Source organism: Mytilus californianus, unplaced genomic scaffold, assembly GCF_021869535.1.
Source record: "Mytilus californianus isolate M0D057914Y unplaced genomic scaffold, xbMytCali1.0.p SCAF_1, whole genome shotgun sequence".
In the NCBI taxonomy this organism is placed as follows: Eukaryota; Metazoa; Mollusca; class Bivalvia; order Mytilida; family Mytilidae; genus Mytilus; species Mytilus californianus.
This window is the reverse complement of record NW_026262581.1, coordinates 12,361,671-12,388,276: the sequence shown is the minus strand read 5'-3', so window position 1 is coordinate 12,388,276 and position 26,606 is coordinate 12,361,671. Positions and strand designations below refer to the sequence as shown.

General features: G+C 31.6%; 1 protein-coding gene across 1 annotated transcript in view; it reads right to left on the bottom strand.

Annotated features, from left to right (window-relative positions):
- Nucleotides 1–26,606, bottom strand: part of LOC127700695 (prickle planar cell polarity protein 3-A-like) — a 63,243-nt gene that overhangs the window by 14,556 nt on the left and 22,081 nt on the right. Inside the window, exon 3 of the mRNA XM_052204329.1 lies at nt 14,234–14,417. Coding sequence (XP_052060289.1) covers nt 14,234–14,417 — 184 coding nt within the window. The remainder of the gene's footprint in view (nt 1–14,233; nt 14,418–26,606) is intronic.

Sequence of the window (26,606 nt, the reverse complement as noted above, 5' to 3'; positions counted from 1 at the left end):
TTTCCATTTTTGTTTATGACTTATTATATCATAAACAATTTCTAGGAATTTAAAGCTTTAAAAGGTTATAAAATACAAAAAAAACTGCTATTAAAACATCACTTTGTAAAACCAATTATTATATTTTTTTTACAAGTAAAACCATGTTACCTACAATTTTAAGCAAAAATATTGATTAGGAAAATTGAAAATGAGAAAACAAATTCTGTTCGCAAAGATTAATTTAATAAAGACTTTAACAAAAATGATAAATTTAAATAATAAAAAAACTGTAAAAAGTTACGGTAGTTGTTACGTAAATTTTCTGATGAATGAAGCTGAAAATGACAGAATTCAGAAATGAGTAATTAGAAATATCATAAAAGTTTTCCATGGAAACTTTAATCACAGTTATTGGGTATAAAATCTGATGATTCAAACTTTATAAGGAATATGTGATAATCTACTCACTAATCCACAAAAATAATCAAATGCTTACTTAAGTATATCATTCAAAGGGATTCAACTGTCTACAAATCTGTGTCTTAAATCAATGAAATTTCCTCTATTTTTTATATTGTCACTATGAGATCATCAGGCATTTATTCATTGATGCAGACAGATTTTAGCATATTTTTCAATATGATAAATAAGTACTCCTGCCATAGATCTTTAAAATTAGTAATGGCATATTTTCTAACATTTCAAAAGTTTTCTATCATGTGACTCCCCTCTTGTCACACTAGAAATTTTCCAATTTTACACAACAGACTTTGAAGCTACATTTTATTTTCATAAGTTCTGACTATGTACAGTACCATTTTTATGGTTCCATCAATTAGATCAGACCATGTTTCAAAGTAGGCCATAGTTATCTTTGAAAAAACAATTACCTACAGCTCCATTTTACAAATTCAGACCATGCATTAGAGTATGCCAAAGCTGAATCTTTCAAGAGGCAATTTTCTTGTCTTGTTTATTTTGATAGTTATCCTCACACATGTGAAAGAATTTTTTGGCTGCCTAACAATAAATTAGGTGAGTAAATCTTTGACAAGATATTGTCTTATGGTTTGATGCATCTTGAATTGTGATTATCATTTTAGAAAGCAAGAAAAGTTGGCAACTCCAATATATCATAGATGCAATGAACAATAAATTAATTTTCTATTTGAATATTCAGATGTAAGTGGATGAAAAATAAATTTAAATTAATAACACCTTTAATTACATGTATTTAAGATTAAGTTGAAATCACACTTAGTGGTGTTTAATGCCACTGTCAGTACTCTTGGCTATAATGTGGCTGCCAGTTTTTTTGGGGTGGAAGAAGCCAGTGCGGAGAGAGAACCACCGACCTTCAGCAGGAAAACTGGCAATCCTAGTCAATAAAGATCATAGATGAATGCTCTTTCCATTAACGGGGTCAAACTCACAACCTCAGTGTTGACAGGCTAGTGATCGCTGTAGATGGGCTACTTAGACCACTCACCCACACTTTCCACTGTTGAGCTGGCTAAAGAAAGATCTAAAGTAGCCAGCTCAACAGTCAAAAGTAGGCTACACATCTGTGACACAACAAATTTATTCTAAACAAGCATTGCTATTTTTCTCAGTGCGTAAGCTAAGAAGGAAATACAATTCAGGCCAAAGTCTCCAACACATATCCTAAACCCTGATATTACCCACTGAAAACAATGAATGGCTAGAATACCTAGAAAATTAACATAAGTGTCAGCTTTACATCAGGCCCCATAGAAGTTAAATGACAAATGTACAGGGATATATATTGTCCTCTGGTAAAAAAATAAAATAGAACACCATTATTTGGATTGTCAACATAAAGATGATTCCTAAAGAATCATACTCAGTATTTTTTTAAATTTACTGACTCAGTAATGCACTTTCCAGTAGAAAAATGTGCTTTCTGTCAAATCTTAAAAAGACCTACTGTGTTGAAAAAAACATACAAATTCCATCACCTTCAAAGTTAAAGAGAGAAATAACTATTTATTCTGGAGTACATTTTTCATTGGATAAGATTGCTTCAAATTTTTGTTGAAGTTTGCAATGAAGTTTTCACATTTCTATCAAAGTTTGACGATAATAATAACAGACAAAATTTATCCTGTCTTAATAAATTTCTCAATAGAATGATAAACAGGAATTTATAAACTTTTTTATCCACCTTTCAAGTTGTGATGGTTTGCACATCTACTACATTTAAAATGATGTGGATTCATTATCAAAATAATTCTTTATGATTTACAAATTTCAAAAATATGATCATAAATCATTCTTTTGACATTTGTTGACATCAACCAAAGATTTGATAGTTTCAAACAAAAATTTTCTGTTGACACCTCAGCAAATCCAATAAAATGTTACTTTTCACCTTTAAATCGTAGATTGATGTTTAAACAAAATAAAGAACAATACTGCTGTCTAAATTGTAAAGAAAAACTTAAAATAAGTGTCCATAAAACACGGATGCCCTGCTTGCATATAACGTTATAAAGGGATATAACTAGAGAACTGTTAAAGTGACGCCACCAAAAAATGAACTTGATCTGTGTTTTGTAGTAATTAGCATTGTGTATAAGTTTCATAACATTTGGTTGAGGCAAACTAAAGATAGAGAACGGAAACGAAAAATGCTGAATTTTTTCCATTTATGAAGGGGCATAGCTCCAGAACGATAAAAGTGACACCACCCAAATTCTAATTTGATCTGAGTTTTGTGGTACTAAGTGTTGTGAAAAAGTTTCATAATATTTAGTTGAGGCAAACTAAAGTTAAACAACTGAAACCAATTTCGGGACTGACGTACAGACGGACAAGGGTAAACCTTAATGATTGCGGGGGCAACAAAATAATGATTTTTTTATATCAAGAAGTGATTCCAAACTCTCATATAGTAGAATATATGAACAACATGAATATCAAGGAATTGATGCTATTATATTTTCAATATTGTTCAATTAAAATCAAGGTTACAATGTGGAAATCCAACTCTTAAATTCAACAAAATCAATGTAACTTCAAGTGTTTGTCACCTTATATATAATTACTTTAATTGTGTTTTTTTTCATTATATTTTCAATACAGCAAGAAAAATGTGAATTTTCCATTAACACTAATGCAAATAATAAGATATTTATGAGAGAAAAGTTCATAAAATGCATTATAGTAGAAATAAATTGTGCAAAATTGATAAACCTAGCACCTTTTCCCTTGCAATTGATCAATTGAAAACTAATATAATTACATTTGGTTAATAATTAAACCACCACTGAAAGCAACAATTTGAACTGTAATTAAAATAAGTAAAACCATTGCATAAATTAAGGAATAATCAAGCTTTTTGCTGATTATAATCTTAAACAAAGATATTAAATATGAAAAGTCAAATAATCAAGGTAACAAGATTCTCAATTACAGTCCATAAAATGTTCATTTAGAAATTTTGTTTTCAGGGACATGTGTTTTAGTGTTATTAAAAAGTTCTATGTTTGTCTGTTATGAAGCTAAGATGAAGGCTAAATCTATGATTAATATTACAAAATTGAATCAACTATGTCAATAAGCTGAGGGAATGCTTCAGCAATATCAACTTCAAAGTCAAACATTTTGAAAAAGTAAAATAGACAATACCATAGCAAAAATATGTTTTGTGCAAACAGTTTCCTCCAAGGCTTTAACATGCAGCCTCCTGTACTGTGGTCATACTGAGTGCTGCATTAGTTTATAATAAGGTAATTGAACATGAATTTATTTTTTTTTTTTTTTTTCCTTTTTGAAGACATAGAGTCAGAATCCTCTTGCTGATGTTCGCACTCAACGTGACTACATGAAACAAACTGGAAAAAGACCCACCAAACGTACTGTACCTTATGTTAATAACACCCATGCTTCTTATACAAACTATTAGACATATTTTGGCAGCATACAGACAAGTATATCCCTGTACAATATTTATATTAATAAACTTAAGCCAATTTCTTGGCTATCATCTGTTTATATATGATAGTTTATGAATACCCTTAGGAGCTGTGAAAACAGAGATAAAACACATTGTTTCCCTGACTGCATGTCAAAACTTATTATTCTTCTGCCAACTATTCGAATGCAATCAAATAAACATCTAGAAAACCCAGAAATGCAAGAAGGTGCAACTTCCTGTCTCCCTGGCAAAACTGATATTATGATAGAATCCGTAATATTTTTATGAATCTTTCAGAAGTTCTCCATCAAATTAATAAAATCTTTCCTGTATCCACAGGGACAGGCAATCATCTAATTAGTTAAATCAATCTTTTATCCATTTTAATAAACTGTTGCTGCAGAAACCTATTTCCTACAGATAAGAGCTCCCTAAGTAGCTATTAATAATTTGGAAAACATATTGTATACTAATGCATAGTAATTGTCATACAAAAGCTGTGAATAGCATGCAAGTTTAATGAGCAAGTATTACCCTAGGGATTTCTTTAAAACATTATCTGTATAAGGAATCTTAATTACATTATAAAGTTTCTTCTTGGACACTATAGTCTTGTTCAAATGTTTAAATATACTTTAACTTTATTTCTTCTTAATTACATGAAATTTTTATCAGAATTATTCTAATTAATATAAAATCAACTTAAAGGACATGTGGTTTCTGCAGTTAACATTCATGTAATATTTTATTGACTGTGATTGCAGGTTAATTTCCAGTTGTAAAAAGTAAATAAATGGGGAATGTATCCATGGGACACAGATGATGCCCCCGCTTGCATATCATAATAAGTTATAAAGGGACAAAACTGAAGAAAGTTAAAAGTGACGCTACCCAATGTTGTACTTGATCTGAGTTTTGTGGTAATAAGTATTCTGTATAAGTTTCAAAACATTTGGTTGAGGCAAACATAAGTTAGAGAACAAAAACGAAATTCTGCAATTTTTATACGACTGCAAAAAAATTTTTGTGGTCGTATATTGGTATGACGTTGGCGTCGTCGTCGTCCGGCGTCCGAAGACACATGAGTTTTCGCACTCTAACTTTAGTTTAAGTGAATGGATCTCTATGAAATTTTACCATAAGGTTCAATACCACAAAAGGAAGGTGGGGATTATGGTACCAACAGTTAAGGAATTAGGGGCCAAAAAGGGGCCAAAAATAAGCATTTTCTAGTTTCCAGACAATAACTGTGGAACGGTGTATGGATCTCTCTGAAATTATACTACAAGTTTCCATACCACAAAGGGATGGTTAGGATTTGCTTTGGGGGATTAAGGCTCAAACCGTTTAAGAATTAGGGGCAAAAAAGAGGGAAAAACAAGGTTGTCCTGGTTAACGGACAAATACTTTAGTACAAAACATAATTTAAAGCAGTGTAAGGGAGATAAATCAAATACATCATTGAAATTATCTCCCTTACACTGCTTTTAAATTATGTATAAAGTAATGGTAAATGAACAATTAAGATAATTTAAAACAGTGTAAGGGAGGTAATCCAAATACAACATTTTGGTTACTTCCCTTACACTGCTTTTAAATTATGTTTAAAAAAATGCATATTTATAAAGGAAGACCAGTAAAAATATCTTCAAATGTTGTACCTTTTTTTTTTACAAAAAAATCCATATGAAAGATTTGACACTATATTTTAAATTCTATTATAAAATAGATTAAGTTAGCACTATGGTAAATTTAAATGGGTAATTATGGTTGCCAACTCCATTGGAAATTTGAATTGAGATTATGACCATATCTTGAGGGAAAAAAAATTTGGGGGGAAAAAGGGGGGGGGGGATAAAAAGAGATTGTGGGGGACAAATTTTTTCTCATTTCAGATTTCAGAAATTAAAAAGAATTATTCTTCAAATATTATTTTTTTTTCAAATTTCAAATATTGAAAAATTTCAAGAAGTAATCTTTAATTGCACAGTATGGCGCATTAGATTTGTAAAATCTTTGATCACATTTATTTATTTATTATGCCGAATCTAATTTTTAATTTTGGGTCCAGTTTTCAAATTGGTCTACATTAAGGTCCAAAGGGTCCAAAATTAAACTTTGTTTGATTTTAGCAAAAATTGAATATATGAGGTTCTTTGATATGCTGAATCTAAACATGTATTTAGATTTTGGATTTTTGGCCCAGTTTTCAAGTTGGTCCAAATTGGGGTCCAAAATTAAACTTTGTTTGATTTCAACAAAAATTGAATATATGGGGTTCTTTGATATGCTGAATCTTACCATGTATTTAGATTTTTTATTTGTGGGCCCGCTATCAAATTGGTTCATATTGAGGTCAAAAGGGTCCAAAATTAAACTTTGTTTGATTTCATAAAAAATTGAATTATTGGGGTTCTTTGATATGCCAAATCTAACCGTGTTTTTAGATTTTTAATTTTGGGTCCCGTTTTTTAAATTGGTCTACATTAAGGTCCAAAGGGTCCAAAATTAAACTTAGTTTGATTTTAACAAAAATTGAATTCTTGGGGTACTTTGATATGCTGAATCTAAACATGTGTTTAGATTTTTGATTATGGGACCAGGTTTCAAGTTTGTTCAAGTTGGGGTCCAAAATTAAACTTTGTTTGATTTCAACAAAAATTGAATATATGGGGTTCTTTGATATGCTGAATCTAACCATGTATTTTGATTTTGGACATTGGACCATAATAGGTAAATTAAAAAAAATTGAAGTTCTTAGACCACATTCTTTCTGTGTCAGAAACCTATGCTGTGTCAAATATTTAATCACAATCCAAATTCAGAGCTGTATCAAGCTTGAATGTTGTGTCCATACTTGCCCCAACTGTTCAGGGTTCGACCTCTGCGGTCGTATCAAGCTGCGCCCAGCGAAGCATTTTATTCCATTTGTAAAGGGGCACAACTCTAGAATGGTTAAAGTGACACCAACAAAATTCAAACTTGATCTGTGTTTTGTGGTAATAAGCATTTTGTATAAGTTTCATAACATTTAGTTGAAGCAAACTGAAGTTAGAGAACGGAAACATTGGGATGTACAGACGGACGTATGTACAGACGGACAAGGGTAAAACTTAATGCCCTTTGCTACGGCAGGGGCATAAAAAAATGTACATACATTAGTTTTTCAAGACAATTACATGCTGCTTTGTACTAGAAGTACATACTAAGACTTAAGTGTAAGCTAACAAGGTAACACTTATTGCCCACCAGTGCTTGTCCTCAGAAAGATTTACTTTCCTTACTTTAGATAAAGTCCTAACTTCCAACTAACCCGAATAATTAGTCGTTATATTCCGCTGATCTTCGATTACTTTATTAATGCCTGAATGCATAGACAATGAAAATCTTCAAACAATCATTCAGAATTAGCTCGGGATTTACCTATCTCGATAAAATTGAGATGATTGCTGGTTGGTCACCTCTTCTACAGGGCACCAATCACAATCAAGGATTCGTGAAGAGTTTTTATCGTGTTAGGAATTCAGGCCCTCGCAAGGAGAGATCGATTACGGGGAGGGACTGAATTATTTGGGTTAACTGCCAACAGTTTGGTGAAACTTAGGTAGTAAAACACAACTTTAAAGTCTTTAGTTTAATCAGATCAAGGTTCAAACTAATGACCTCTGATCAAACTTCTGACCTCTGGGCACTAGAGGAGGGCATACTACCATGATACAAGACAAGATTCACATTCATGCTGCAATGCAACTAAAGTGAAGTATACAGATCCTTTTTTATTAACAGCTGTCTTTCAATGATTTTGCAGATAAAAAAATCAAATGATCTGTTGACGTAACAAAAAAATGTGGTTAGCAATAATAGACTAATAAATCAATTAAAATACATTCATTATTAATAAAGTAACACCTGAAACACCTTTAAGTTAAATCATCAATATATATGTCAAAATCAATCATTTTAATCATTACTTTTTTCCTACTTGCAATTTGAAATATTCCAAACTGACATATATATTTTGTGGTGTTAAGCATTGTGTATAAGTTTCATAAAATTTGGTTTAGGCAAACTCAAGTTAGAGAACGGAAACCAATTTTGGGATGTACGGATGTACGTACGTACGTACGTACATACGTACAGACGGACAAGGGTAAAACTTAATGCCCCCTATGCCACGGCGGGGGCATAAAAATTAAATTGTGCATAAATTGAATCTCACAATAAACTGCTTCGCCGAGCACAGCTGGATACGACCGCAGAGGTCCAACCCTGAACAATTGGGGCAAAAATGGACACAATATTCAAGCTTGATACAGGGCTGAAGTTGGATTGTAATTAAATATTTGACACATCATAGGTTTATGACACAGAACAAATGTTGTCAAATTACTTGAAATTGTTTATATAATTTGAATTTATATTCAACTGAAGATTTCTTGGTGTTGTGCAATACACTGTGCTGTTGCACAATACTCAGTAAATCTGTTTTCAGACTATATACAAAGAATTAGCAAAATAAATTGTGACCCCCAAATTTTCTTTGGAAAATTTACAATTTCTTAAATCTTGAGGAAAAAAAAATTTAAACACACAATATTGTCTGAAAACTGGAAAAATGCTTGTTTTAGACCCTTTTTGGCCCCTAATTCCTGAACGGTTTGGGCAATTACCCCCAAAATGAATCCCAACCTTCTACTTGTGGTATTGAACCTTGTGGTACAATTTGAGAGCAATCAAAATACTTATACACAAGTTATTGTCCTGAAACTAGAAAAATGCCTGTTTTGGGCCCCTTTTTGGCCCCTTAGTATTAAATTCCTAAACGGTAAGGACCATCACCCCTAAAAAACAATCCCAACTTTCCTTTTGTGGTATTGAACCTTTTGGTTAAATTTCATAGAGATCCATACACTTAAACTAAAGTTATTGTCCGGAAACCAAATGTCTTCGGACGACGACGTGATAGCAACATACGACCGCAAAATTTTTTGCTGTCGTATAAAAACTGGAGATGCCATTTCAAGCACCTCCAAAAGAAGTAAAAATTTCTGCTCCACTTATACTTAGTATACAATACATTTACTTTTTAACTTAGAGATATATCCAAGTGCTAATAGAATTTGCTTGCAAGACTAGATTTTACAATGCTTAAACAAACAATTTAAATAAAAGTTTTCTATGTTATAGAAATAACGAACAGAGTTTTAGCAGCAACAAGAACACTTCATTCTAAACCAATTTAACTAACTTAAGAAAAAGAGGATACAATATCTGTAATGTGAAATAATAGTCTTAAAACCATGTTTTTGGTACTTAAACATACATAACACAAAACATGACTTAGATCAATGGCTCCTCAAAATAAGACTATTTCTGCAAATCCATAGAGGAATTCATGCTTTTATCTGATTCCCAAGTACCAATGCTATAAATCCATATATCCCAGTATAACCCATCATTGACCTTGTTTGTCCTGATTTTAATCAATCTGATCATGTTAGTAAGGAGGATCAAAGTCATGTGATATCTGTACAACTGTTGAGTACATTTCTGACATTGTGATTGACTTACACAGGCAGGGCATACCACACTTACATCTTAAGCAAAAGCTTTCTAATCTGCATCCTAACAATCTTTAATTAGTAACCAGGTGTGCAGATCTGACAAGTCAATGTTATTTTGTGAATGCTTTAATAAGAGCATGTACATGACAATTTACTCATTTATGATACATGTACAATGTTGAATATGTACTACATGCATAGCATCAGTACGTGGATGTGTATTCATCATCTGTCCTTAAAATGAAAACCTGATTGTTTGCAGTTCAATCACCCATCCATAAATCTTGACCACAATCAAAAGATTTTCATGATATTTTCATTGAAATTTTTATCTTAATGTCCATTTGTTTGGTTTTTTACATTTTATAATAGTGTGCCATGATAGAAATGAAACAAAATTTGCCATAGTACTGTTCCTACCCATCCTAAGCAACTATTAGGAAACAACATGTTTGAACTCTGTATTGCAGATTATATGATTAAATACATATACTGTATCTGTTCTATAAAACATCCCTAATACTTTAATCCATAATACCAAAAAGTTATATTAAAGCCAGTTAAATTTGGGGTTAATTCAAAATAATCTGAAATGAAATCAATTTTTAAATACTGTATCTTGCCTTAGAAGAACTTAAAGATAGATGATGATCTGTAATCATTATACAGCATCAGAACCTCTTTAACACCATCAACATCATCAGATGGTATGATATACAGTCAGAACAGTTGGTAAAGGACTTATGTTTGAAGTTCAAGGACAGAGAAAACATTAAACTGAGATACTTGATCATACCATCCTAAGCACATCATCTTCACATTACTGTATGTGCTGGTCAATATACAGTCAGAGTTAATTATTGTTTCAAAATTACAATTGCTGAAGGCAGATACAGAGCATTATATAATTAAAGAGGCCATTACAACAAGGTACACTATGACCAGTGATTTAAAATGCACCCAAAAACATGACCATATAGATAATCCATCAATGTAGGTTTTATTTTTCAAAACTGACGTCTTTCCAATATAATGTCCACTCCTTTTACCAAGTAACTTAAAGAAATCAATGCTACAAGAAAATCAAGAATTCATATTCTCTACTTCTAATTCAGTTGTAGATTTAATATTTACAAAAAACTACTCTGCATTTTCTAATTTAAACATAAAGACCTTATCATGGTTAATCATAATCATTATAAATGGCATACAAATCATTTTTATAGACCCTTTGGTGCAAATAAAATTTAATAAAAATTATAATAAATTTCATATTATCTCCATAAATAAATAAATAAAACAAATAAACTATGAAAAAATCCAACTGATTTCCTAACTGAGTGACAAGCTGCTTGATTTATCATGAAATATTGAGCTAAGAAGATTCCTTTTAACACCTAAAAAATCCCTAACTTCATTCCTCAATTATAGACTCATAAAATCTGCTTACTTTACAAACGGAGATAATAAGAAGAATACATTGGGAATTACAACATGTGATTAAACGAACACACCTCTAATTACGATCACGCTGAGTTAGTTAATTTTTTTGCAATACACAAAACTGAAGATGAGAGAATGTGGTATTCATTATCATCACAACACATGGATGCTTAGAATAAAAGTAAAATTATGTTTTGTCTGTGCTGTTTATAATGCAATGAATTAGTAACTTTAACAGCTTTAAGAGTTTACTTGTTTATGATCGGAAAGCATCAAAGATACAATAAGTTCTCAAAGATTTTTTATCATTATTCTCTTTGCCCACAAAGCATATAATCGGGCTAATGATGGCTTACATGAAAGAGGAAGAAAATCTTGTTGTGTTCAATTCAAGAATCATCCATTTATATTCTTAAAAGGAAAACGACTCTTAGAAAGCTTAACTAAATAGCTTAAACAACTCTTAGAAAGCTTAACTAAATAGCTTAGTCTAAGTTGATGATCATCATCTTTGCAAATAAGCTCATAATAGATACCAGGATTAAAACTTTCAACCCAAGACACGCGTTTGGTGTTTCGTCTATAAATGACTCATTATTGGTGAGTTTAAATCAAAAAAGGGACAAAGTACCAACAGAACCAAAATAAAATTGACACTGAGATATGTCTCGCCTTTATGTTATTTTGATAGTATAATGTAATTGTTGAAATTAAAGTGACAACACTTGAATATGGTTCATGGACTTTGAATGCAAACTATGCAAAACATAAAAAGTCAATGAACAATGACTGAAGGTGGAGGACCAAAAAACATCCGTGGAAATGAGAAATGCCAATGCTAATACAATTGCATATCAACTACCATTGGCTTATTATAAGTGGTTCCCCTTAAACTGACCTAAAAACAAACCTTAACATGTGAACTATGCAAAAGTTTCATCAATAAATCATGCTGAGTGGTGATGCAATACAATCTCCATGGAAATGAGACTTAAAACTGCTTAAACTGCATACCATATACATATATAATGACTAAGTGGTTCATCTTTAACTGTAACAAACTTTAACATGTAAACTAAGGAAAATTTTCAAAGTCAATAGACCAGGACTCAGATGGGTGAGGCCACTTTTTCGACTTCGTTGAGGTGAGACAAAAACCAAAATTCCCTGATCACACTCAAAGGGTTCTCTCTAATATTATATCTTCACAGACAATAAATATTATATCAGACTGCATTATGACTTTCTGCCAACTAATCATCTTTTCAATATATAATTACATACTGCCATGCTCAACAAGTCCTAAGAACTAAATTATTATGTGTATGCTTGTGGTTGGGAGAGGGGGTGACGTGTATGCATGTTGTTGGGAGAGGGATGGGTTTGAGATATCTTTTTTGTTTTAGTCAGACAACTAAGTATGGGCTTTCCTCTAAACTAGCATTTTTGTCCATTCTTCACAAATCGCAATAATAAATGCACACAATATTTTCTGAATTTACACTAAGTAAAGGCTTTCCTCTAAACCAGTATATTAACACTATTAGTAGACATATTCATGAACCCCCTTCTAGCAGATAATTTTCCAAATCTGTCCCAAAAATGCTAGCTAAATACATCTTTAATAGCTTTGCACCACACTTGTATATAAGAGTTTATATTTTGACTGCCTAAATGTAATACCTATCTTGTGTATATAAAGTTAATTGAAAAATTTAATACCCATAATATCTGTCAAGTCATATTCATCAAAATATCTACAAAATCACCATCAGGGGACTTAACTCTTTGAAATTATAAAAACATTGCATGATATATAACTTTAAAGAATCAACTAGTTTCACACTTCAACAAATTTTAAATCTTGATTGTATTTTTATTTTAAACATTAATTAAGATTCCTGAAGATAGAACGCTAGATTAAAAGCTATTCTATTATAGCTGTATACATAAAATTTAATTTTGCATCAAATGAACCTCGAAAAAACAAGAATTCTGATTTTCTTTTTGGTCATTACTTCTTTTATAGTTCCCAAAAACAGATGTTTTTCTGTCAGAAAATTGAGCAATAAAGAGTTCTGTATAATTTCATGACTGGAATAAAAACCTATATAATGATCAAATCATAGACAGAAAGACGAAGAATGGAATAAACTGAATTAATATGGTGATCTGAAAAAATTAACATGCAAGGAAGTCTTTGGTTTGACACAGGCTGGTATCACACCAACAATCTCCACACTTCAGGCGAGCACATGCACTACCACAATACCACTGAAGCAGTTTGTTTAAAAGTTTAATGGAACTATACTTAAAACACTCAGTTTAAGTCTATTATTGGAATCTCTAAAAGCACTTTGTTTAAGTCTATTATTAGAATGATGTTTCTGTTTTAGTTTATTATTCTACTGATATGACTATAGATGTGCATAAAAGATTAATTTTCTGCAGAGGAAACTGAAAATAACCATTCCAGTCATATCATATGTAAATTTTCCAAAAAGAGAAATGTCATAACAATCATAAATGTCAAAACGAAATGGCAACCTATTGGAAATTTTAGTTATTTCATCTTTTATAATTTCTAAACACATTATTATTTATATATACACATATGGCATGCATGTCAATAAAAGTAGATGGGCAGTATACATAAATTTTACAGAAACCTGACAACCTAAAAGAAACACTAAACATATGGTCCAGTTTGCAAAAGGTTTCTGATACTATCATTTTTCTAACTGGTCAAAAAAGGGATTTTCCCTAAACATCCAAGACAAACGAATAGATACATGCATGCTTATGCTCAATATTTAAAACACCATGTTTTACTGGACGATTGACTTAACACAAACTGACCAAAAAGATCATGGCATGGAATTTTCTACAAACCACTGAAGTAATATTTTCTTCAATTTGGGCGAATCTAAGTATTTCTTACATTCTAGACATAAATGGACGCCAGCAAACATGTTTAACCCTGCCACATTCTGAATGTGTCTGTCCCTGTCCCAAGTCAGGAGCCTGTATTTCAGTGGTTATCATTTGTTGCTGTATATCATATTTTACATTTGTCATTTTGGAGCTTTTTCAAGCTTACTATGCGGTCCAGGTTTTGCTCATTTGTGAAGGCAGTACCTATGGTTGTTAACTTCTACGTCATTTGGTCTCTGTAGGAGAGTTCAGTCTCACTGGCAATCGTACCACATATTTTAATAGGTCAAACTACTATACAAAATAATCATTTTTGAAAGCTCATAATTAAGAAATTAAAAGATAGAGTTAAAATTTACATAGACATTACCTGTTCTGGCTTGAGTCCTGGGGGTACCCATGTATATTCCTCAAGAGGACATCCACTATCATCATCTGAGGTAGAATTACGTTTGGCATCATGGTGGATCAACCGATTCAATGTTTGATCCTGCTCACATCCTGTTGTCATATCGTGGGTTTCTGGTGGACATTTGCAGTGTTTACAAATCTTTCTACAATAATAAGAGAACAAATCTTTGTAATCAAGAATAGGATAAAACTGTTTGAAATTCATCGGAACAGAGATTTTGTAATAAACATGAATAAACCATACCCTAAATGGTTTTCATATGCAAGTTACAGCATTTTCAGCAATTTAACGTGTGAATGCTTCTACGGATCAGAATAATTTACACATATTAAAATCCGCCTCACATGCTAACTTCTTCCAACATTTAATTTTTCATAATTATAATAGTAGTATATATGACAGTTCTTGTTTCTCCACAGAAACAATCAATACATAATAATTTGTTTTACCATGTAACAATATTGTATTACGTAATTTCATATTTTACAGGAAAGGTTCCTATGTAACATGAAAAGGCATAATATCCATATATTTCTTTAATCCAAAAAAAGATAGAGTTTTCTGTAAGTCAATAACACCCTGGAGATTTCCCCCTTTAATGAAAGGCAGGAAACAGAAGATCCTTTAACTTACCAAAAGACAAAATCATTTTATCTGAAAGGAAAAACTTTTAAAATGCAAATGAACCTCATCTTATCTCATATACTGAAATATCCATAATCGATTAAATGCAACATCAGCAGAAAATGGTTCAGAAAGAGATAGATGAGGTTCCATGTCTCTCAGTCTCCAGAGTGTTTACTTATTTGTCTAATCTGATAGATACAAACAGCTTTAAAGTACTGAGAAGACATTTTTAAAAGAAATGTGAACATTCTGTTCAAATCGTGTATGCCATCAAGTCTTAATGTTTCAAATGTACGGACAACAGCAAAAGGTTACCTTTGTTGATGAATTGAAAAAGACTTTGTCATTACACTAATGTTTTTAGAACATTTTTAGCATTTCAATATCTGAATCCGACTCTTAATTTTCTAGGATATACAGCAGGCCGGAAAAGACTCATCATAAAATTTTACCATTTAGATCTAATAAAAAACCTGCCAAAGAATGTCCAAGACTACAGTATATTTGTTATGCATAAGAACCATTATTTTGAGGTTTTAAATTAACCATGAGTCCTTCAGTGCATTTATTCTGGAACTTCTCATAAAATGATAAATCTTTCACAAATTATAATCACAGAAAAAATTCAATGGCAAACAAAGTAAAAACATGTGATCTAGGACCCTTTTTAAGTTTAGTATACAAAATGAACCTGATATTTTCAAGAATGAAATATGGTACAATATCATTCAATGTCTATTTGACACTTCTCCTTCATCAGATGTTCTGACCCCCCATTGGATGTAATAGTCTGACCAACACAGTTGGCCACTTCAATCTTAATAGCTCTCTGTCTGACAACACTGATGATCTACAATACCAGTGATAATTCAGATCTTATTCTGATGAGTAGCTGCTGAAGGCCAAATGTCTACAGGACTAATTGAACAAAATCACTTTGCTACAGATAGAATTCCAAGAATATTGAAAACATAGCAAATTTCATCCACTCAAAACATGACTGGCCTGGACAGAAAATAGCTTTTTACAAGCATGACAACCATGGAAATAATAATTAAGAATTTTAAGGAAGTGGTCCACCCCAGAAATTTAATTCAGAAAACTGATAATTCATGATCAATTTAATTCAATTTAAATAAAATGCAACCTTCAACAGCATGAATAATGAGGATATGGACTGAACATTTCTGGATCCACCACTGTCTACCAGTACATCTCTTGTAAATCTTGTAATTTATATATTGATGTTTTAATACACTGATATCCAAATTTCTTCTGGAACCTTTTCAACTGTTTGTCTTCGGTTATATCTAAATGTATTTTGTCATTTGGAGAATTTCATGATGATGGCAGATTATGATAGTCTCTGTTAAAATTGTTTTTAACTTCTTGACTCTTGGCCATTTAGAGCTTTACCTATTTCACTGAAGACAGTATCTCGACCTCTAGCAACATGAAAAGTTTATATACAAAATGTAATTATTAATATTTTAATTTATGGAAACATGTAAAATTGGTGAAAAATGTTTAAAAGTATATCATAGGTACTCTAAACATTCCATTTCCGGAACGTTTTAACATCGATTTGATTTTAACCCTGTGAACTGTGAAACAAACACAGAGCAACTGGCCCTACCAGTCCTTGCTGTGTTCAAAGCATGTCATTGGAATATGAATAAAAGGAGAAGTTGTGTTCTTGGTTTATCAAACTGATAAAAGCATAATTAAAGAACTACTCAAGTTCAGACTTCAAACTGCTCATTGGATTGAAGATCTCAAACTGAGAATGACCTTTGTGACCCTGAACCAGTAAACCAATAACTCCCTCATCCCTTTGTTTCTATGCTTTAACTTAATAACTTATGGCTAATGATCTGGATAGTTAGATCAGCCACTGGTAATGTAAGAGCAATGAATAATGCATAGAAAACACAACGTAAGTATAGAATCAGTATTTACCAAGTCTCATGAGACCCAAAAACTCATCGAACCAATAAAACGTTTCTCTGTTTTGCATTAAATTCGTGATCTATGCAATTACGTGAAATTATAAGCTTTTGTCTATTGAGAAATATGCAATAAATAGTCTAGAAAATGAAGAGAATATTGTATCACCCAACAAAAAATTAACTAGCTCCAAGTCACGATGAATCAATGTTATACATCTTGAAAATGGAATTTTATTCTAGCTATAATTCAAAGTCACATCAGATTTACACCTCGTACAAACACAGATTATGAAATACTGCAGTCATTGTATTTAATTAAGTCTGATGTATTTTGATGTATTACTCTCAAATGTTTTATGAAAAGCTACAGGCAAATAGAAATAAGAATATGCCACACTGAAGTTTCTCATGAAAGAATTCACTCTCCAAAGAGCTCTTTAAACATTTCCATCCTTTTCAATTGAACAATTATTGAATAAATGATTTAAGTCTACTTTTCTGCCAAACAAAACGCCACCTGTCATAAATATATGAAAATATGATGTACTCAAACTTCTGTTTATCTTTTCTATTATGTGAATCCCGGTGTGGTACAGTTTTCAATGAATTCAGACAGATTTTTATAATTTTTCCAATCGTTAATTACATGTAAAATCACTGCTAAGTCGAATACACCCTTGTACATAGTTTTTGCCTTTAAATGTACTTCAAACATTAAACATGCTTTCCAGAAAAATCATCTAACAACTTCTTCCTTTTAACTGCACAGTAACACAAGGACAAAGGCCAACTTCTAAATTTGAGAAATTAACCCAAGAGAAACAGTTTCATATATGGAATTGACTATATTTAATATTACATTTTGCTGATTATTAAATTAAAAAATCATCTCTGTTTTGGTTACTTGATAATTTGGGTTGGCAAATAGAAATACAACTGTTGATTCCAACAGCTTTAAGAGCAGACTAAGTCTCATCATTCTACAATGTGTTTGATTTCAATGAAATTCATCAATCAAGCCACTTAATGCAGTCTTACCATATAACCATTGTTTTGAATGAGGGTTAATGGAACCAAGATTTAAGGCTAATATTCATAGAAAATTGAGGCGTCATTTCTGTCATTAAGAAGATTGGAATCTATAATCAGGGAAATAAACCTAAACTCCTCATAGAATATGCAAATAAAACATTGATTAAAGTGCTTCATAACTTTTGCTTGACAAATTTTGCTGAATTAAATTTCTGCTTCCGAAAATTTCACAGATGAATTTTGTATACAAGGATTTATTATCTCATCTTTCTAGTTCTTTGAATATCATTATATGTAGTCAAATGAGTTTAGAAATTCAATGTCAATGGTAATTGGAACAAATGAATCATTTGTTTCTGTAAGCAAAGGTATTCAGTCAATTTCGTGCTTGTACTCCAATGAATATGAGCAGTTGCCTTCATTTTTTTTTTTTTTATAGTTTTATAAATCAATTAGATTAAATAAGACTATAAGGGTTTTTTCGATTAACAAATATAAGAAAAAAGACTAAATTTTTTTTTTGAAACACTCTGCTGATGGAATAAACATCAACATACATGAAGGAGTCAAAATGAAGTCTTGTCTGTAAAACAATTATAAAAAAAAATAGAAATTAGAACACAAAATAGACGGAACTTCCTTTAATATTATAAACTCTGTATGATTCATACATCCTCATCTAATTTTCCATATAGATCAAAACTGTGAAGAAAATTGGAATTACAAATTCCATAAATAAATGGAAATTCGTCAATTTTCCATGACAAATAGGCTTATCAGGGAAATTAATGGTAAAACAAACACTATGTGATGTAAAGAGTTTGTTCTCTGTCCGATCTAAACCGAGATTTGATCTACTAACAAGGCTGAAAACAATTTCTGTCTTTCCATTTACACAAGAAAGAATATTCAATAAGCTATCAAACATGCATGGAAACTTGCAGATATTGGTTTCTAGAATAAGTCCTGATAAAACTTTCCACTAAAAGCATATATTGGTTTACAAAACACAAAACCAACTGCTGCCAAATAAAATGATGACATCAATTTATGTAATGGGTAAACTGTTATGAAAGAGTATTGTTATTTTAAAATGTCAAATATATTACTGCACGTCAGTTAAATTTATTGATTATCAACCATTTTTTTATTTTCCATCAACATATTTTTGTATTTTACACATTTAATTAAAGCATTTTTACATCGCGATGACCTTTAGGTCATTCCGATGTATTGCTATCGCCTAGATTTCCATTATGTAAATTAGTTTTGGGTTTGTAACCGATCTATAAACATGATAAATATGCGCACATAAACGAGTGCAAAATAACATTCCTTGTCATTTGATATAAATACATCTCTTCAATGAATACTGATAAAAATATTTTTGTTTACAACATAAATTAATAATGTGAAAATGTTTTGTAGTTAAGATATATATATATATAAGTAAAAAATCATTGATAATATCAATGCACACGTACCGAAAAATTGTGTTAAAGCATGCGGAAGAATATCTCAAAGAACGTTTTGCGACAGGACCGGTAACTCTGTAATTGTTTTTGCGGGAAAATATGAATGCCTACTCGTATCCAATCTTAGAAAAATCGAATTTTTACAGAAAAGTGTCCACCATGCACTTGCATTGCACTATTATTAGAACAGTAGAATAGAATGATATACAAACGGATGCAAATCATATATATATGTAACTGTTATTTTAATATAATATATAACAACAAATCAGTGTATACTGATTTGTATCACTACAATATAATAGTTATTACGGTGAAGTTGAATTTCCTGTCATTTATTCATCATACTCGCACGCACTTGTCTAGAAAAAAATATATCTCTGTACATTAACCTCAGTTTCAGGTAAAGAAATATGTTGTTTTTTTTTCTGAGACAAGTGCTTTTGACCATCCTCAAGAACTTGTGGTCATCCGATGTTCAGTACTTCAGTACTTTGATTATATAAAAAGTTAAAGGTTGAAATATGAATTAGTAGAGGTGTTTTTTATGATTTACATCAACAAGACTGTGAGCAATCCTGAAATACAACAACAGTATGGTTTGTAACTTTATAATTTGACAGTACCCAGGCGGACTCAGTGGTTACCTAATAAGAGACAAATGAAGACAAAGTACAATCTAATAAATCATAAAGGTGTTGATGTAATTATCTGCTCATTACCAGGTGAAAAGTGGCATTCAGGTGTTCTTAATAAATGTACTTTTTGTTTTCTACCTATCAGCCAGAGGATAAAAGGCCACAAATGAGATCAAATTCCTCATTTCTTTCCCTTAAATTAGAAGTCATCAAGGTTCCTTTTGCTATTATCTCAGTAAACATCATTGTCACTTCCGTTTTATCTATTTGTCACCATTTAAGATTTGACCCCAGATTGCTAACCTTTGTTGTCTAAATATTACAAATTGGACTTAAATTACAAAAACAAGTTTGACACTATTCTCTTTATCTAAACTCAGTATCTTAAAATCTACTAGGGTGTTCCTGAATCAAACAGCTTAATGAAACTAATTCCTTTATACAAAGCTATCTTGTTCTATCGAAAATTTATCATGTATTAACCTTACATTATATGCACACTGCATCTGAATGAAGCTATAGTTCTTAAAGCAGTAATTAAGAAAAGTTAAAGTTTACTGCTTGATCAGATTATTGCTTCCTATGATTTCTTAAATTTATGTTTGAACACACTTTTACACTTTAAAATTCTTGGCCTCTGGAAATGATATGTACTAGAAGTTCATCTAATCTCCAAAAAAGTTTCCCATTCCTAAATTGAATGGGAATTATTAAAAATCTTATAGTGAGCAGAAAAATAAGCATATATGATACTGGCGGGTAAGTTCGTTTGTCCAGCAAGTCCTTTCACTAAACATTATGTCAACTAAATACATAGACTTACCAGACACATGAGACAAACAAAATCACTGAATTGGGGGTATGTCATACTACATCCATAATTATTCTTCTCTTTCTCACACACACAGCTGTACTGCATACAAATACAAAATGTACAAAGATGCCTTCTCCCTTAACCAAACCTTTAAGGGTGTTCTGATAAATCTGCATATCAGTGTTGACTCTTTGTAATAGTCAGTTTCCTCAATGCTTTAAACACATTCATGTGAAACAGAATTAAAATAATGTGGGTAATTTAGAAGCTTAAATCATGTTCATAAAATAAAAAATTTCACAAGTGTACCAGCATAATTTTTTTTAAAAGTTATAGCCCTCAATTTCCCAATAAAATTTCTTATACTAAATTTGTTTTATAAAGATATCATGTTACCAGTATGGGTTCTTTTTAGACAGGTATCATCCAATTTGACAAATTCTTGATGATTTTATTATACTAATATTTCAAATTAATTTTCAAAATTTTGTTCCAAAACTCCTGGAGATCACAGAAATTGTTGCGTAATTCAAACTCTAATGCCTCCAGGCACAAAATATCTGACTTTAAGAAAGCACTAATGTTTAAATAGTTAGTTGAGATTCTAAGTCTGTGTCATGTCGTTTTTATTTTTCTGTTTACATTTCATAATAACTCAATAGCATTACAACACTATATAAAAACATGGACCAATAATGCTACAGAACATCTGTTATTATAAGAATCTGTCACTGGTGAACAAAATCCAGAAAAAATATCAAAATATTTATTTTTGTAAGATGCAATATTTATATATTTCAATCAAACATGCATTTTTATCATTCTGCAAAGTTCTTTTCCATTGCATTCTACAGGAAATGCTGGTATTTAATAAACAAATTTGTCTATCATACCAATGATATTTTGCAGAAACCAGACGTGCATTAATTGGTTTATTTGTGTAAATTAATGTGTTGGTTTTAGAATTTGCGTAGTAAAGTTTGAAATAAGCAGACCCATACAGCAATATATATATATTCTCTATGGCAGTAGTCACGATTTTCTATTTACTTCTTGCTATATTTGAAATTATAGTTTCTGTCAGTCATATACCTCTAAAAAGGGTCATAAACTTCTAAGGTGTATCCATTGCTCTTCTAATTGAGCCTTTTTATTTTTCTTAGTTTCCTGTACATTTCAGAATCTTGAGTACAATAAGACCTATTAGTCAAACATTTTACTGTAATGCTGGAGAGAAAATCAATTGAAATTGATACCAACTTACATATCATTTGGCAACACAGTGGCTTAAATACAGACTTTTTCTTAAAACCCACCTTAAAGGTAATGGTGCCAAAACTGATGTATCAGTAGCCTGTGTCAAAGCTGATTCAACTCTTTTGTACTTTTTGAAAGCTAAAGACTCTAGAATAGTTGTTCCAATAGCCATAACCATGGCTGATTCACTGCTTGATACACTTAACTGAAAACTGTTTTTTACAAATAGCCAGTACTATCACTGTTTCACCTCTTGTACTTTAAGATGCATTCCATCATCTCTCCAGAATAACAATAAAACATGTTATCTCATATCAGCTTCCTTTTCTTATAAAATGCAACAATTGTACAAAGATTATCTAAATAACCAGAGATTACACCTGTATAAGTCAGGTGAAATAAGGTATATAGAAGTAGTCATTTCCTGCTGCTGTTAATTCTCCATTTCCTACATTAGTCAAAATCATAATCCAAAATCAAATTCTCTGTTTATTAAACATAAAAGTTATAAATAGGATGCTACCATACAACAATAACAACAACAGCAAATAATAAATATCTGAAGAAAAAAAGCTGCTGAGACTTGAACCCTTGAGAAAAAACTTGAAAGGCTACCTGGTAGACTTAGAAATGTACAAAATTAAAATGTTTCTTGTTTTCAGTGAAATAACAGAATGTCCTACCATCCAAATTTTAAATGAAAACAATCTCTTATACATTTATTCAGTGACTTACCTCACATCCAGATTCCAATGCCAGATTCTGCAGATTTATATGAAGGGTATTTAAAACCACATTTCCTAAGAAATTCAGAAACCTTACAAATTACCTGTTATCAAAATCCTTAAAAGCAATCCAAACTTTCCATGAATCAGGTGATATATATATATCATCATTTACAAGTATGGAATAGAATTAGGTGACAGGATATACCCTTACATATTATAGCCTTTTTTTTAAACTGGTGTAACACCTTTTAAAAGGTGTGAATTTACTAGGTGTCACATTTACACCACTAAGATCAATGAAACTTTATGACAATTTGATAAATGATTGTCTACCAATCAGACATGTTACTAATTTTCTAAAATTATAGTAATTTAATGGCAGTCATTTGTTTAATCATAATAAATTACAGTCAATTGTGTTACCTGTAAAGTTATCAATGTACACAGCTGTACAGTACTGTGGTACTAAGTAAAGGAGACGGGTGAAAGGGAGGTTAATGACCAGGATTTAGCCTTTTCCTTTACTCTATAAGTGTAAAATATACATGTATATCAGCACAATAAGAGAAAATAAAATGCTCCGCTGGGCGAATCTTGATACAACCGCAGAGGTCGAACCCTGAACAGTTGGGGCAAGTATGGACACAACATTCAAGCTTGATACACACTGAAATTGGATTGTGTTTAAATATTTGACACAGCATAGGTTTCTGACACACAATGAATGTGGTGTAAGAACTTATAATTTTTTAATTTACCTATTCAAACCATATCATTATTATTTGCTTTTATATATAAATAAGAAATAACCAATTTAAATTGGAAAATTTTACAGAAAAAAAAGGAAAAAAAGGAAGAAAAAAAATCCCTCCCCCCAAATTTTTTGAACCCCCTTATGATTCATCACCCCCAAACTCAATCCCAGCCTTCCCTTTGTGGTATGGTACCTTGCAGTACAATTTCAGAGAGATCCATACACTTGAACACAAGTTATTGTCTGGAAACTAGAACTAGAGGCTCTCAAGAGCCTGTGTCGCTCACCTGTATTTACTGATGCTTTGGAAATCATGTAAAATAAGGTTAAAATCATAATTAAAAGTATTAGATTTTATAATGATATCTAAGATAATAACAAAAAACTGCAAAATTTTTGTAAAATTAATAACTCAGGGGCAGCAACCCAACAACGGGTTGTCGGATTCGTCTGAAAATTTCAGGGCAGATAAATCTAAATCTGATGAACATATTTGCCGCCTGTCAGATTTGCTCTAAATGCTTTAGTTTCAGAGATATAAACCAAAAACTGCATTTTACCCCTATGTTCTATTTCTAACCAAGTCGGCCATGATGGTTGGAAGGCGGGGTCATCGGAAGAATTTTTTAAACTAGATACCCTAATAATGATTATGGCCAAGTATGGTTAAATTTGTCTGAGTAGTTTCAGAGAAAAAGATTTTTGAAAAAGATTACAAAAATTTACAAAAAATTGTTAAAAATTGACTATTAAGGGCAATAACTCCTAAAGGGGTCGACTTACAATTTTGGTCATGACAACTTATTTGTAGATCTTACTTTGCTGAACATTATTGCTGTTTACAGTTTATCTCTATCTATAATAATATTCAAGATAATAACCAAAAACTGCAAAATTTCCTTAAAATTACCAATTCAGGGGCAGCAACCCAACAACAGTTTGTCAGATTTGTCTGAAAATTTCAGGGCAGATAGATCTTGACCTGATAATCAGTTTTACCAAATGTCAGATTTACTCTAAATGCTTTGGTTTCAGAGATATAAGCCAAAATCTACATTTGACCCCTATGTTCTATTTTTAGCCATGGCGTCCATCTTGGTTGGTTGGCGGGGTCATCGGACACATTTTTTAAACTAGATACCCTAATGATGATTGTGGCCAAGTTTGGTTAAATTTGGCCCAGTGGTTTCAGAGGAGAAGATTTTTGTAAAAAGCTAACGAGGACGGACGATAACGGCAACGGACGACGGACGCCAAGTGATGAGAAAAGCTCACTTGGCCCTTTGGGCCAGGTGAGCTAAAAATGCTTGTTTTTTGGCCCCTTTTTGGCCCCAAATTCCTAAACGTTTAGGGCAATTACCCCCAAACTCAAACCCAGCTTTCCCTTTGTGATATGGAACCTTGTAGTACAATTTCATAAAGATTCATACACTTACACACAAGTTATTGTCCTGAAACTAGAAAAATGCTTGTTTTTTGCCCCTTTTTGGCCCCTAATTCCTAAAATTTTTAGACAATTACCCCCAAAATCAATCTCAGCCTTTCCTTTGTGGTATGGTACCTTGCAGTACAATTTTAGAGAGATCCATACACTTGAACACATGTCATTGTCTGGAAACTAGAAAATGCTTATTTTTGGCCCCTTATTCCTAAACGTTTTAGGCAATTACCCCCAAACTCAATTCCAGCTTTCCCTTTGTGATATGGAACCTTGTAGTACAATATTAAAAAGATCCATACACTTACACATAAGTTATTGTCATGAAACTAGAAAAATGCTTGTTTTTTGCCCCTTTTTTGGCCCCTTATTCCTAAAATTTTGAGGCAATTACCCCCCAAATCAATCACAGCATTCCCTTTGTGATATGGAACCTTGTGGTACAATGTCAGAGACTCACTCAGATCCATACACTAACACACAAGTTATGTCTGGAAGTTACAAAAATGCTTATTTTTGGCCCCTTGTTGGCCCCTAATTCCTTAACTGTTGGTACCATAACCCCCAAAATCAATCCCAACCTCCCTTTTGTGGTATTGAACCTAATGGTAAAATTTCATAGAGATCCATTCACTTAAACTTAAGTTAGAGTGCGAAAACCAATGTGTCTTTGGACGACAATGACGACGACGAAACGACGCCAACGTCATACCAATATACGACCGCGGTCGTATAAAAAACAGGCAAAGCAGTTTCAACATAATCAGACTGATCAAATTTAAGAAATATTACCAAATAACAGCTAATCCACTCAACTGTGTTACCTATTTCATTGGATTGGATCTGGATCCTGACATTTCTTCTTGCATAAAATATGTATAAAGACCTAAATATCAATGCCAAAAAATTATTATTCATGAATGAAATATCCTTTTTCTTTTATTATTCAAGAGAAGTCTTGCAATGCCAGCTGCTTTAACATACTTCTCAATGAACACCACAAAATGAATGGCACAGAATCATTGTACTTTTAAATATGAATATGAACACACCCATGTTACTTAAAGCAGAAAGCCACAAAAAAAAGAGTATCATCGTTTATTTTTGTTAGACAGATGCTGCCTCTAGGTAAATATATATTTTATAGAATCTTAGACATTAAACTGTTTGTCCAACAACTGAGGAAAAACACAAAAGCACTGCACCAAAACCTTCAGACTCTGGGTCTCTTGTAATTAAGAATGTTCTCAAGGGTTTGCCATAATAAATGGGTAATACACAACAGCATGTATCTGCTGACAAAATCTTATCAACAATCTTTTTTAAATACAAATTGAGTTGTTTTTATTTGATAAGGGAAGATGTATCAAAATAACATCTATCTTTTCATCACATCCAACAAAGTAACATGCAGGAAATTCAAGATTTTACATTCTTAATAAACAGTGGATGTAAAAAGTTTAAATTTCAATCTAAAAAATATCCTTGAAATCTATCAAAAAGATTTTTTATAGATAATGATCTAATATTTCTGATAAATAGTTCAAAGTAAATACCAAGGTTAATATATTGGCAAAAAAAATAAGTCCTCATTTTAAAATATATATATATAAATATAA